Raw genomic sequence first — 15263 nt, forward strand, 5'->3', positions numbered from 1 at the left:
GGTTATGCGTCTTTTTATAAAGTGTATATAAACTTCTGGCTTCAACTGTATTATTGATGGAAAGTGACGAAAACAGAACCTGAGCAGCAAAATTTCAAATTTACATGTTCTGCATTCACATAATAATCTGTGAATTTGCTGACTGAACTATTTTTAATTTGATCTTTGTTGTATTTTCAGAGCATCAGACACATCTACATCAGCAGAATTTGATTTCAGTAGAAACCTTAACGATGAAGGTGAGTTTGTGAGCTGATATTTCACAGATTTTACACGCCGTTACGAAACTCAGCACTTGAACATCTCGTCTGTTCCAGCTGGTATCAGTCGTCCTCTTCCTTGCTCCACTGTTGACCAGCTGCCAGAAGCTTGGCCAACCTGTGGACTGCAGTGAGATCCATCACCATGACAACACCCAATCCAGTGGCGTGTACACCATCTATCCTGCTGGAGACAGGTCTGCTGTCCAGGTACACCACATAGTATTTTGGCCTTTTGAGATCCTGAGTCACAAAATGTAACCAAAAAGACTTCACTGTTGGCTAATATGCTAATATGTATATTTCAAACATGAAATTATAAAACATACTGTGTTTGTGTGTAGGTGTACTGTGACATGGAGTCATTTGGAGGAGGGTGGACGGTGAGTATTTTACCCAAAGATATGGGATAGAAGGATGCTAGGAAATGGTAAACACTTCCTGTCTCCTAAGTAGTAGCTGCCTCTCATTTCAAAGTATTGTGAATGTAATAATAATTTATTTATATTTTCTTTTGTAACATTATATATTAACACAGCTAAAAATCAAATTTAGCAATGATGCTAGCTTTAGCACAGTTTGGCTAACGCCGGCTGTTTGAGACTATTGGTAACTCTTAACGTTATCTATGTTGTAAGATTTGTCAGAGTGAGTTGCTGAGACAAACACAGGTCTACAAAAGAGATAATTTTCTCCTGATGTATCCATCAGAAAAATGCCATTTTTGTGTCAGATTTTTCAGAAGACACATGTCCTGTGAATAATGGGTCCAATATTTACTTTGGTGACTCTGGGACAGAAGAACCAGTCATAATATTTGCTGACTTTCATTCTCCTATTGGAATCAATACACCTGCTGTTAGTCTCCTAAAGGGGCATAGCCGTGAACAAACCTAGCTGATACAGATACAAGAAGTAACTCATCAGTGAACTGTCTTCCTTCTGAGCTGTCTCCTTTTTAACTGAAATCAATATGAGCACTTCCTGCATGACCTTTTTCTGCACTTACAATAAAAATGATACAAAGTAAAACCTTGTTGTGTGGAAACCTGATATCTCATGTGTTAAGCTAGCTGACCCCCTATCCTGTCCCCCAGGTGTTCCAGAGGAGGATGGACGGCTCGGTTAACTTCTACAGGCCCTGGGATCAATACAAGGTTGGCTTTGGTAACGCTGCTGGAGAGCACTGGCTAGGTGAGGAATTAAACTAAACTAACAGTCAGGACTTAAGATCACAAATTTACTGTGTTGTGTAACTCCAGAGCGCTGTTTTACAAAGATGGATTTGAAGGTTAGCGAGGTAACTTCAGCTCTAACCCTGGGTTTTTGTATCATGTAGCTATTTTTCCACAATCACGAAGGTGGTTCTCTTTTAATCTGACTAGAACACCATGGCAACTCATGTTGAGAAGCTAACCTGATCGGTAGCAGGTTATGTTCTCAATAAGAGATAAGTACCTATAAAAGCACCGCCTACTAACCAATCAGTTCTCTTGGAAAATGGCATTACCCTTTTTGGGAAGATCCTGTGGACCTTGTTGTTGGTCTCAGAGGAGGGCGAGAGTCTTTAGAGGCCAACAAAATCCATTAGAAACCCCAAAGAATATTTATATGAGAAGTACATGTTCTCAGCAGGGAGAATAAGATATAAATGTAAACATGTTGAGTCTTTTTTTTTTTTTTTAAAGATCATTTTTTTGGGCATTTTACTGCTTTATTAGATAGTAACAGATAGAAAGGGGAAGACAGAGGGGAAGACATGCAGCAAAGGGACCTCAGACCGGATTCGAACCCGGGTCCGCTGCAGCAAGGACACGGCCTTAATGGTACACGCTCTACCAGTGTGAGCCACCGGGACGCCCAACATGTTGAGTCTTAACGTTACATTAATGTCACCAAATGGAGCCGTGAAGTTACAGTAGAGTTACTGTGTGTATCGCTGTAGCACTCAGTTGATGTGTTTCTCATTGAATTACTGAGTGCAGTTTGTAGTTCCCTGGACATTTAACCCCACAGTCTCTGAAATTACTCTTCTGTAAAATAAGGTTGCATACAATAATATTTCACTATATTATTAATCAGTATGACATTGACTTGCATATGAAATACTGTATAATTCCATTAAAACAAAACGTTATCACATTATGAAGATGAAAAGCTTGGGTTAACTATGTTGAAAACCACCTTTGTGACACCACTTATCTGTGACTGCGGTTGTAAGGCTTAGTGAAGAGAGATAACAAGAAGATATCCTGGGTATGTTGAACTTGATTCATAGTACAGGGCTCAGAAGTGGGACTATGACCAAAGTTTCGTATCAGTTTATTCTCTTGCTGAATTTAAATGTCAATGAGTTTTATTGAATTATCTCCACCTCTGTACAAAATGTCACACTGCAACTGTATATAGGTCGTTCTTCAGACTGCCAGTCCAAATCCATTTTTGTCAGATCCAAATTGATTTTAGTAAGTCTGGACAAATAAAAAACATGTGAATTGCAATTTTTGCAAATCCAAACCACATTCTTTGGAGGTTTGAAATGTGATAACAAACACATTTCTACAGATGTGTCTCAGTCCAGATGCTCAGACGACTCAAAGTGGATTTAACGACAACAGAGCCAAACATCAACTGTATCTTAAAAAAACAACAACACGCCAAGCCACCTGTCGGCATGATGCATTCCTCTAGTCCTTTGCAGATGGGACCACACCTCTTGCACAGAGATTGTCTGCCAACACTTCCCAGGCAACGGCCACAGCGACTGCATTGATGAATTAAATGTTATGAGAATACAAATTAGACAAGATTAGATTGCTAGCGCACCCTGCATACCCCTCTGCCGTGAGGCTGAGCTGAGCACAGTGGCTGGTCAGCAGTCTGCTGTTTTAATCATTTTCTGTAGACGGTGTAGCATCTAAGCTTGGTAAAACTAGCAAGCTAACCGCCATGCTTTCACGTCACACTGTTTACAGAAAATTACCCAAAAAGTTTTCAATCAGCTTGTGTTCGAAGTGTGTTTTCCTTCGCTAAGAGTGTCTTGATAACACTTAAAGTTCCATTGTGTGTGTGTGTGTGTGTGTGTGTGTGTGTGTGTGTGCAGGTCTTGACAACATCCACTACCTAACAAACCACCAAAATTATGAGCTGCTGGTGGACATGGAGGACTTTGAGGGAGCAAATGTGTCGGCTCGGTACACTTCGTTCTCCGTTGGTGCAGAATGTGACGGATACAATCTCAGTGTGTCTGGGTTCATCGATGGGGGGGCAGGTGAGTAAACTGATGCTGGATCTGTGTATCATCTGTTCAAGTATTTATTTCTTTTTTTGTGATGAAGGCATCAAAAGTTTCTTCTACATCAGGAGCCTCAACTCGTGTTATCTTAGCCACTGGCTGGTTAGCTAGCTAGCTCCATGCTCCATGCTACACAGGTTTCACAAAATGAGCCCAACAAAGCTAGTTGTCACTCTCTGGTGACAGCAACAAGCTTTCCTACATTATGAAAAGAGTGTGTGGATGAAGCATTAAGTTGTTTATCTAACTGAAGCTCACAAACTAGCAAGCCTCCAGCTTGGCTAGCTAGCTACCTGAGCTACCGAATATCACCTCTCAAGGCGGCGGAGCGAGCAATTTAAAGTATGGAGCTAGAAGAGGGACAGTTAACTGAGGTTTTGAGAATAAAAACTGGCATTGAAACAACAAATTATTGACACTGAAAAATGTTCAACTGAAAAATAAATAAATTACAATCCCACAATCATGTCATGTTATTTAATATTTGATATTTTTATGCATTATGATTGTTTTTAAATTTCAATCTTTACATTTCTTCTTGATGTCTTTTTTTTTTTACAATGTCACTGGTTTTCAGTTTCAACTTTCTGTCACTCTTAGTCAACTAAAACCAACCCAATTATGCTAGAAACCGCCCAATCTGGCAACACTTAAACAATATATGTGAACTTGTCACATGTCAAACCCTCAACAAAGTCAACCTCTTACATCACAGGAGTCACGTAAACTTGTTGACCAACACTTTCTCATATTCTGCAGGAAACGCCCTGAGTCATCACAATGGACGAAAGTTTTCCACCCTAGACAAAGACCAGGACAACTCGCCCAACCACTGTGCCAGATTCTACCTGGGGGCCTTCTGGTACGGTAATTGTCACAAAACAAACCCCAACGGGGTTTATCGTTGGGGGGCTGATGGCACTATCTTTGCTGTTGGAGTGGACTGGAAGTTTTGGAAGGGTTATAACTACTCCCTGAAGACCATCAGCATGAAGATCCGCCCTGTGCATTAATTCTCCAGGACCAATTTACAGCAGAATATCAGCTGATGATCTCTTATGATTTCTTTCTCTTTCTCTCATCAAATAATTAATCTAAAATTTGATCATGCATGAAACTGGGCACAGCAGGAGAAAACAAACTGTGATTTTTATAATTCTTTTGTTATTAATTAAATGATAATCTGAGCAGAAAGCTGATGTGATGTGTTCTGTCTAGACTCTCATATAACTTATGATGGACTCTTCATAGAAATAGTTCCAACACTCAGGTGTCATGGGCAAATACAAATTCTTAATAACTCGATTTAACAGGACAAAATTAATTTTATTACATTTTTTAGATTATAAAACATAATTTTCCATTCATGTTGATACATTAAAATCTCAGGCACTTCATAAAGCTCAAGGAATTCATTGATTATTCTATCAAGAGGACACTGACAGCAATTTTGACCATTAATTACTTTATTAATTCAACTATATGCTGCCTCATAACGTATCATGGTATGTGAAAATCTTTGTGTTTTGGAAAAAACAAACAATCTACACAAGTCACTCTTGTTTTTTTCCCTCACTATTCTGACCAAATTAATAACAAAATAGTAGATAAGGTAATAAATGACATGGTACTTACTTTATTAAAACTGAACTCCGTGGACTTCAGTTACATTAATGTTACAGGAGTTGACTTCCTGTCTCATTTCAAAGTATTGTGTATACGTCAAGAATAATGTATTTATATTTTCTTTTGTTACATTATATATTTACACAGCTAACAATCACATTTAGTTTTTTGAACGTTGTATAGCGATGGCGTTCGCTTTAACACAGTTTGGCTAACTGGCCGGCTGTTCTCGTTCTCCCGAGACCATTGGTAACTCTTAACGCTATTTATGTTGTAAAATTTGTCAGAGCAAGGTGCTGAGACAAACACAGGTCTACAACAAAGTTAATTTTCTCCTGATGTGTTAGAATGTTTAGAAGACACGTGCCCTGTGAAGAATGGTTCCAATATTTACTTTGGTGACTCTGGGACAGAAGAACCAGTCATAATCTGTGCCAACTTTCATTCTCCTATTGGAATCAATAGACCTGCTGCTAGTCTCCTAAAGGGGCATAGTCGTAACCAAACCTAACTGATACAGATAGTCATAATTTATGGGGGGGATGGGTGGGTTGCAACCCACCTAATAATCTAAACCAGCCACCACAACCCACCCAATATGATACCATAATGATTGATCATGAATGTTAACTTTTATAAACACAACAATGTGGTAGATTTTCTCAATTTAGCAGCAAAAAATAGTGACATTTGTGTGCGCCCCCTCCCACTCTGAGATTTGGTTTTGCCATCTCAGACCTGTGCGTGCGTACCGCCAACAGTGTCTCCCCACTTATGTATGAAGCATCCGTGGTGATATGAAGACAGCACGAGAGAAAAACAAAGCCTAACCAACAACTTAAAAGAATGAAAATATCTTACACTTACACTACTGCTAGGGCTCCAATGCCACCACTCACGATTCAAATAATGTTAACTGAACAAAAGTTAGTCAACTTTCTGTGCTGTGTCTTAGCTAGTTAGCCAGATTCACTATTCAGTTAACAGGCGACTTTGTCAGCATATTAACCATATAATTAAGAGGTCGCCAGCATCTAGCAATGTAATTATTAAAAAAAAAAGAAAAAAGGGAACACTTCACACTTTCTATTGAGCCCATCTGTGTGTCCAATAGGAGACCCGTGCGCCGTGACAGCCGTCACATGATGGGCTAAAAGCCAATAGGAGAGCTTTGTGTGGTCACTTTATTAGTTTACTGAGTCACAAAATGTAACTAAAAAGACTTCACTGTTGGCTAATCAGCATTTATACAAATTTTAAACATGGAATTATAAAACATACTGTGTTTGTGTGTAGGTGTTCTGTGACATGGATTCATTGGGAGGAGGGTGGACGGTTGGAGTATTGTATTGTTGGAGTATTTTAAGATACTGGATAGAAGGATGCTAGGAAATGGTACACACTTCCTGTCTCCTAAGTGGGCGTAGCTGCCTCTCCAGCCACTCATTTCAAAGTATTGTGAACGTCAAGAATATTGTATTTATATTTTCTTTTGTTACATTATATATTTACACAGCTAACAATCACATTTAATTATGACACATTTATGAAAGTTATTTAGCGATGACGTTCGGCTTAACACAGTTTGCAAACAAACAAGCATCACCTGCTGCTTACTGGCCACTGCAAATGTCTAGTTTTAAAATCTGTTAAATCAATTTATAATTGAATAATTCTGAGTGTTACACCAAAAATATAAAAATGTCATAGTATGCCACCATGGCTTGATTTAATAGAGGCTATATTTTACAGTGAATATTATCATTTTACACACACTGAAATTTTCACACTGTCCCAGTTCTGCTGATAGAGAGGTTTGATTACAGTGTCTCCAGCTCTGTGCTGACCTGTCAGGGAGTCAGAGATGGCTAATGTTAGACAAGAAGCACATTCATTTCTGCCCTGTTGGATTTATAGATGGACAATTTGAATAGACAAGGGCTGTTCTAACAAACATTTTGATTATTGTTTAATCTGCCCTCTTGATAAATTGATTACTCTTTTGGTCTATAAAATGCCATAAAATAGAGAAATATGTAGGGCTGTCCATTCTTAATGCATCATTTAATTAAATGGTCGTTTTGTTCTTAGTCAACAAAGATCTATTTTCATCAATCAATAATTTTTCATGTTTTTTCATGTCGAGTCACTTATTTTCAAAGGACATATGAGCACTTCTTTAATAAACAAAAGTCGACAAAATTCTAAGAGTTAGCTGACTCAGGACTTGAGATTCAGTTGCAGCAACATCCGCAGCTCTGTGTTCTGCTGCTTCAGACCCTGAATCTCAGGGATGAGCTCAGAGATCTCTGTCAGGACCGTCCTGGAAACAAAAAACAACAACACAACTTTTAAATAAGATGGATTTGTGTTTTGTGTGTGTGTGTGTGTGTGTGTGTGTGTGTGTGTGGTTGTTTCTCACAGTTTCTGCTTTAGCTTGCCCTCAGCGGCGTCCCAGAGTTTCAATTTGTCATCAGAGATGATATTTCCCATACTCTCCCAGTAGGCTTTGTCTTCTGAAGTATCCCGAGTCTGAACATGAAAACTCTGTTGTTTGCAGGCCGAGCTCTCCCTTAGAACGAACCAGGAACAGAGAGAATATGATATTCTATCATGACTTCATGTTCAAATCTCACAGATTAACAACCAGTATGCAGATTAACAACCTGTATGCAGGTATAGTATGTGATAGAGAGTAATGTGTAAATTTGGTCTTACCTGGACTGCATGTGCTGCTCAAGGAAACTTTTTAAAACAGGCAGAATTTGGTTGCGATCAATGAGTTCAGAGGTCAGATGAGTCTCCACTTCCTCCGCATTTTTATTAGATTCACCTGAATCAACACAAACATCCTGCAGGCAGACAAAACACACACACATATATAATACAATTATAATCAAATATTGTCAAAGATCCATCCTCATCTCTTTCCCTCCTCACCTCAGTCTGCTCTCTCTGCTTATGTGCGTATTTTAATAAGAATTCAGCCAAACTGGGCACATCCTCCACTTCAATGTTAAAAGTCTGGAAGAGAAAACAACAATAGCGATTGTTTAGTTGTGCTCCGTACTCTCCAACGATACAGCAATGCATTACACTACATGAACTCACAGAAAGGAGAGAAGCCAGCTTCAAAAGGGTCTGTTCTTCCTCCTCCAGGGGAGCCAGCAGGTTCAGGAGTTTATCCTCCACCAGGTAGCCCTGAGATACAGTGGAAGGAAGGGAAACTTTTGTTTGAAGCTACTCGTCACATAATTTCATAGATTATTAAACAAAATGGTAAGAGCAGCGACAACCTGTTTAAAAATTCAAATGGGACACTGACACACTTAAAAAAATTAACCTATCGTTTAATAATTCAACATTTTAGGCAATTGATGCTCTGTCCAAACAAAACCTACCAATCACCACCTGTAAAGCTCAAAAATGAACACATTACATCTGTTTTTTTATCTGTACACAAAGCAGAGTGAAAACAGCATGTTATGTGTGAGACTGTGAGAAAACACATCCTGGTATCATCACTGGGACCAGAAGAGACTGTGAGACTATTTAACACTTATCTCTATCTAACTAAAAGAAATAAATGGTATTTTCTAAAATGTCAAACAATTCCTTTAATATAATATGTGTTTACAGAAACATGTTATTACTTGTTTTTATTAGAAACATTTATTTCTTGTCCTCTTCTGTACACACTGTTTAATAAACCCTTCCTGTAATAAAACATCAATAATAAACTTGTTTCTTACCGCCTCGTCACACAGCAGCTCCATCACTTTTTTCAGTGTCTCTGTCCTCCCTTCCTCCACCTCTGCACCACTCTCGCTCTGCACCGATGTCCCGTCCTTGTACATTTCCACATCCTTCCTCTCAGCGTTATCCTCCACCTTAGGCCTGACTGAGAGGTCCAACCTCATCGGACTCCACTGTGATGCCTGCCCGTTGTCAAACTGCTGGGAGGCAGCTCGGCATGCGGGGCCTTCAGGCTGTTTCTGAGGCTGAATGGGACCTGAGAGCTCCATGAACGGCATGGGAGGTCGCTGCCAGGTCAAACCAAGACTCCTGCAGATTTGCGAGTCAATGACTAAAACTCTGTCCACCAGTTGCTTCACTTCTTCATCAATTGTCAGCCACATCTGCTCAAATTTCCTGGCATTTGCGACTGCCAGGTGCCTGCAGGAAGTTAAGGAGGGGTGGACGTGTATAGAAAAGAAGACAGTCTCACAGTATGTCATTGTTACTTTGACTCCTTAAGGGGAGACAAGGCAGGTGAATAGGGTATTTTTTTAACGTATAGATATCACCATGAAACTTCCCCAGTTTGGTATAGACATTAAGACAATATTTTTTTTGCATTACACGTTTCTGAAATCTAATCGCAAATGAGGAACTCATTTAACATGCTAATATTGCTAATATATTATATTCATATGTTTCCAGGATATAAATCTGAACATTGGATGGGAGCTTTCTAACGATGCCTGTGATGACAAGGTTTAGGAGAAGTCTACAAAATATAGCAAAATATACACCTAAATTTATGTTTTGGATGTTTTCTTTCAAATATTCTGGAAAGAAGATATGTTAAGGGAGAAAAATAGCTCAAAACCTCAAAATTGACCAGTGCATGAGAAAACAGTTTTGTTTTTTGCTTGTAGTGCCTCACCTTAAAAATCCAACGGCCTGGACAACTTTTTTTTAATACATTGTAGATACTGCTATCATATGACCTAAGAAATACATCTGTACCAACCATGTCATGACATTTTACTGGGAAGTGGGCTAAAAAAACCCTCTTTCAGGCTATGATTTATGTTAATATCTACAGTTTAGGGCATTTTTCTAATGCAGTATGTGTTGTTTTGTTTCTTAACAGTCATGGAATTGCATAAATTTGGTATAACTGAGCCCAACTGTATTCCTGTGTGACGATGTAAGTCCTCATAGTAACATTTCATTGTAGTGAGACCATTTTTTAAAAACTTGATCTCACTGTATAAATAAAACCTGCTGGAGAGAGTTCAGAGGATCTATGGATTTCCATATTGACAATAAAGGGGTTTCCAGAACAGGACTAGCAAAAAAACAAATTACAGCGTGGATTTCTTTTATCGTGTTCCTCAAGGTCCTTGTGTCTAAAAGTGGTATTTCTGAGGGGTTTTTGACGGATCAATTCTCCAAAAACAATCCTCCTAAAATTTTAGCATCAAATCTGAGCGACAATTGATGTCAACCCTAAAATTGCTGCAACAACTTATGAAACTAACTGAGCAAGGGAAGGGGGTTTAATGAATTATGACTTACTTTTTTTTCCCCTGTATGCGTTCATATTGCTCAACGCTGCGTTTGTATTCCTCCGACAAGCACTGGCTCTTCTTTGTTAACTGTTTCCTCATACCATAATGACTGGCCTTTAGTTTTTTCATCTCTGTCTGCAGACTGAAACACAAAGCCAGTTTGAGAAACATGGGAGTAAATTAAACATAACAGTGTGTGTGTGTGTGTGTGTGTGTGTGTGTGTGTGTGTGTGTGTGTGTGTGTGTGTGTGCGTGTTTGAGTGTTTGTCTGTGTGTAGGAAAAATTGGGCTACCTAACGAGCCTGCTCTTTATATTGTCCAGGTTGATGGTACGTTGTCTTTTCTCATTCTTCTGGTTGATTTTTTTTAACGTTGTTATCATATTGGTGGCTTTTACCTGTTGTTTTTCTCTTTCCAGAGCCTGCAGAGGCAAGAAAGGGATTAAGGTGACTCGCAAACAACAGACATCAGAAGAAAATGCTGGGTTCATAAGGGGCACTTATTTCATTTAAAGGATAAGCCATTGGGGGTGTCTGTCTTCATATTCGTGCAAACCTGAAATTGTGCATTCAGATCCGTCTGGTAGAGGGTGAATTTATCTGTAGTCTCCAACATCAGATTGTGAATTATCACTTCATACTCCTCCACTTTCTTGCGTCTATGCGCCAGGTTCTCCAGCTAGAAATAGACTAGATATCATTAGATGTACATATAAGACATGGATTAAGATGAAAGAAAGAAGAAAGTTGAGTCTGCATGTGTGGCTCTGTGTGTGTTTATTTCAGTCATCCTCACCTCTTGGTCCCAAATCTTGTTTAAGTGTTGTTCCCATTCAGTCCTGTGTCTTGAAAGTAAGACTTCATTTGCCTGCTGATAAATACTCTACCAACAACACAAGTGCAACCATTAGCAGGACAACAATGGCATAAACAAAGCTGAACAGCCTTTCCCATCTCTAGATTTTGTGCATCCTTGTGTCCTCGCTCCTCTGGTTTGTGAACTGGAAATTGATCTCAACGCTCTATGTTGAAGGAAAATGCAATTCCTTGAATGGATCTCAAGGAGCGAGATGCAACGAGGCTTGCCAGACGTTTTTCAACACTAATGACATTATTCATCTACATTTATTGAGACAAAATACATCCAATTTAAAACACTTGTGAACACAACTTGAGTCTATAATTACCAACACTCCTGGGGCATGGGTTGTAATAAAAAAAATGTAAAAATTAAATAGTAAAAGGTGAAATAAATATCACAATATAATAATGTAAAGCTCACAGTGGTTAAAGCTTACGTTTTAAACGCTATTTTTATGTTTGTTTGATTTGTATCCTACCTCCATCTGGGCCAGCTCCTCCCTGTAGGCCTTCGTCAGGGTTTTGATCTGGTCCTCCATCCTCTCCATCATCAGGGCCAGCTCCTCTTCCTGCTTCCTCAGGTCCTTTACATAGCGATCATCTCTAACTCTCAGCTCCTGTTCAGACAACACAGAATGTGATCAGAAAGACAGATAAATAGATGATAGATAAATAGATGGATAGACGTATAGATTTACCTGTTGCAGTTCATTTATGAGTTTTTTCTTGTCTTCTATGATAGCCACACATAACTGCTGCTGGCTGTTCAGGGCCTCCTGGAGCTCCTGAGGGATCACCTTCTCCTTAGCTACCGACCACCCTCTGGTGATCTCCTCAAATTTTTCCTGGCTGGATTCTGCATCATTCATCAGCTGCTCCAATCTGGACAAACATTGTGGCAAACAGGAGGGAAGAGGAGGGTGGTGTGAAAGATGTAGAAAGTAAATTTGTCCATTAGGTTTTTTAAAAGTAAGTTATCCCTGTAGTAAAAGTGTTGGTTGGTAATAAAGATAATAGTGAATTTTAATATTTACCTAACTCTGCGAGCTTCCTCCAGCTCTGTCCTTCGCATCGACTCTTTGGTGTCAGCTGCAGTTTGGATGTTGGTCACTAAAGTTGTTGAATCTCTTAGCAGGTGGATCATCTTCTGAGGAGTGATTAGCTAACACAGGACAGTTTCTTTCTGAGTACATGTCAGGAAATAATAACAATAACAATTTAATAACAATAATATGACCCGTAGCTTTTTTTGACTGATACATTTTTGGTAGTCATGGTAAGTATAGTATAATGACAAACAATCCCATGTTTATTTCATGAAATTGTTAAAGCAACAGTATTGCATTCATCAAAGTCCAGCTGGAAAAAAGGAATTTAAAAAACATAATCTGGTTTAAAAAGCAAACAAACAGCTTTATTAACAGGAAAAATTGTTTAAAGGTTGTGGGAACATTAAAAGACCCAAGGCACTTCCACATTAAAATAATAGTTACACACACTGAAAGGCCAAATGTGTCGCTTCTGGGAACTTTGAATTATAAGCTAATTATCCTACTTATAATGTATGTTTTTGGATGTTGTATTTAGAGGGATTTTATTAATGATTTAGTTATTTATTGTGTTGTTTCATTCTTTGCTATCTTTACATCCACAGTGGAAATACTTCAAGTCTTGGAATTAATTGTATTATCTTTGATATGATTTTGTTTTATTTGATATCATCCTTTTCACAATAAATTAACTAAAAGGAATACTTAATATCAATAGTCCCAACATGATAATATTGTAATAAATAGTTTTGTGAGTAATATATTGATTAATGAAATTACTGCAGACAGGACATAGACACAGAAGGGTTTGAGGACCAAACAAACCTCTTCACTTTCTTCTTCTTCTTCCTCCTCCTCCTCCTCTTCATCCTGAGGCTGGATCTCACAGGTCTCCTCATGGTTCTCCTCATTGGGGTCTTCTTCAGCCTCCTGTGGAGGGACCCTGAAGGTGTACAGTTAGCAGTTGTAATCAAACTAAAATTACAAGCACGATAAAACATAAATTAACCCATAAAAACCCATGGTGACACGGGTGTAACAAACATTTTAAATGTTCTAGAATCTCCCCATATTCAACTTTATGCTTCACCTAAACTCATTAAATCCCTAAGCGACGTATACTCAACACCCTGGTGTGGTGGTCATGTGACTTTAACAAGAAGAGACTTCTCCAAAATGTGTGTGTGACTGGAAACAGAAATGTGAAAAAGTAGCTAATTTCAAAAAGCTTTTTTTTGTTACTAGGCTAAGTTAAAACCCATTTAACAATTCTAATCCGTTAATAGGGTGTCCTGTATTGCATTTAACCCTATAAAGGTTTTTTTATCTATTATTGAATTATTATTATTTTGTTACTTAAAAACAAATCTGAAAAATAATTTGTTGTTAAACAGCACTATTAATGTCACAATTTTAATATATGTTGTGGAGATGCAGAGAAAAAGGCAAATTTGTGTTTCTGTAAAAAAAAAAAGGTGTCAAATTTATTTATATTAAAATAAGAAATATTATAAAAATAAATACCATAAACGCCCAATGTTACATACGTGTCACATCACAGATCTTTGACATTTAGGGGTATTATTAAAAAACCCATCATAAATGTGTTCTATGTGGTCCACTTGGTCTGTGGTATGTCCCCCATAATTTTCTTTCAATGATAAATGGGTCTGGGTTCTTATGGGTTAAAAACAAAATTGCATTAACGCATAGTTTAATATTAACGTTAGTAGTATATTACAAATAGACCATGCAGCATTAAAAAATATAAGTTTAACAACTGATGGGCTTACCCTTCGTTGGGCAATCTAAGCTGACTTACCCGTTCTTGGCTTCTTGATTTTCGGACATTACAAAGACACTTCTTCTGGATTCTTATGAAACTCTTTAATATTAATTAAAGAGTATGTTGTTCAAAAGTTACCAACCGAAAATGTTATGTTAAATAATCTATCGATGAAGATAGCTAACGTTAAAAAAAAAGTAGCAGGTCTGTTCGTTTAGTAAACGTTGCTATGGCGACAGAGGCACCAGAGTGATACGTGTTGCCTTCAGGTCTTCAGGACTTTCGATAACTCGGAAAAAAAATTGAAAAAAACAACCTGTTTTTATAAATAGAAGAAACGATTTTCCTTTTGTTTTGCCAGCGACGCTATCTGGCCCCCGACCCTTGCACGTTTTAATGCAGAATATCGTTGTTTTTTTCTAGAGTCATAATATAATACATATATACGTTTTTACGTTGCGTTGTATCTTAAATTTATCAATATTTATTTCCCCATATTACTTTCTCATACTTTCTTAAAAATGTCAAAATTCTATAAACAATGGCTTCAATAACAGATCTTTTTTTTTTTTTTTTACATTAACACAGAATAATGCACAATAAAAATAAAATAAAATTACTGACCTTTTTTTTTTTTACATGCAGTTGAATGTGCCATGTCTCCATCAATCTACTTCTACAATATCTATTGGCCATAAAATTATAGAATCCACAAAACATTCTTTAATTATTAAAGGGCATGTTGTTGCATAACAGCATGACCCAAAAGTAACAGCCGTAATTCTAAAATTTTTAATGGGGGGTGGGGGGGACGGGACCCCAAGTTGCTGATCCCCCAGCACAGAACAGGGCAGAACAGGGACTCTGAGTCACTCTGACACATATACAACTGTGAATATGTGGGCTATTGAAATATACAGCAAAATATAGTTGAGTCGTAGCAATGCAAAGAGAGTAAAACACTGATAGATAAGGATCATTAATCATACATGGCTTGGTGCTGCCATCTAGTGGCATTGTAAGCTTTAAACCTCACTGTCTGCACAGCTCCAATACTATCTGTTTTCATTCAGTTATTGGCAATTTA

The 15263-nt window shown here is 38.0% G+C and overlaps 2 protein-coding genes across 3 annotated transcripts; one reads left to right on the plus strand and one right to left on the minus strand.

The window, feature by feature from the left end:
• Nucleotides 1-233: 233 nt before the first annotated feature.
• On the plus strand, nucleotides 234-4715 carry LOC131991537 (microfibril-associated glycoprotein 4-like). The gene is made up of 6 exons (XM_059356992.1): nucleotides 234-239; nucleotides 300-470; nucleotides 605-643; nucleotides 1358-1454; nucleotides 3364-3531; nucleotides 4315-4715. Exons 1-6 carry the CDS (start codon nucleotides 234-236, stop codon nucleotides 4566-4568), a joined length of 735 nt encoding a protein of 244 aa, XP_059212975.1. The 3' UTR covers nucleotides 4569-4715.
• Nucleotides 4716-4860: 145 nt separating this feature from the next.
• On the minus strand, nucleotides 4861-14493 carry drc1 (dynein regulatory complex subunit 1 homolog (Chlamydomonas)). Of its 2 annotated transcripts, none has more exons than XM_059357104.1 (15): nucleotides 14213-14493; nucleotides 13216-13333; nucleotides 12376-12503; nucleotides 12040-12223; nucleotides 11821-11958; nucleotides 11277-11363; nucleotides 11037-11159; nucleotides 10775-10902; nucleotides 10489-10623; nucleotides 8934-9357; nucleotides 8293-8382; nucleotides 8122-8205; nucleotides 7916-8033; nucleotides 7604-7627; nucleotides 4861-7504 (listed from the first exon to the last, which is right to left on the minus strand). In XM_059357104.1, the coding sequence occupies exons 1-14, from the start codon at nucleotides 14239-14241 to the stop codon at nucleotides 7614-7616; spliced, it is 1800 nt and encodes a 599-aa protein (XP_059213087.1). In that variant the 5' UTR covers nucleotides 14242-14493; the 3' UTR covers nucleotides 4861-7504; nucleotides 7604-7613. The 2 variants fall into 2 exon arrangements, with proteins under 2 accessions (XP_059213087.1, XP_059213086.1); XM_059357103.1 differs by having other exon boundaries at nucleotides 7604-7753; nucleotides 7900-8033; nucleotides 14213-14488.
• Nucleotides 14494-15263: the final 770 nt, after the last annotated feature.

The sequence above is a fragment of the Centropristis striata genome, chromosome 18 (assembly GCF_030273125.1).
Source record: "Centropristis striata isolate RG_2023a ecotype Rhode Island chromosome 18, C.striata_1.0, whole genome shotgun sequence".
Lineage (NCBI taxonomy): Eukaryota > Metazoa > Chordata > Actinopteri > Perciformes > Serranidae > Centropristis > Centropristis striata.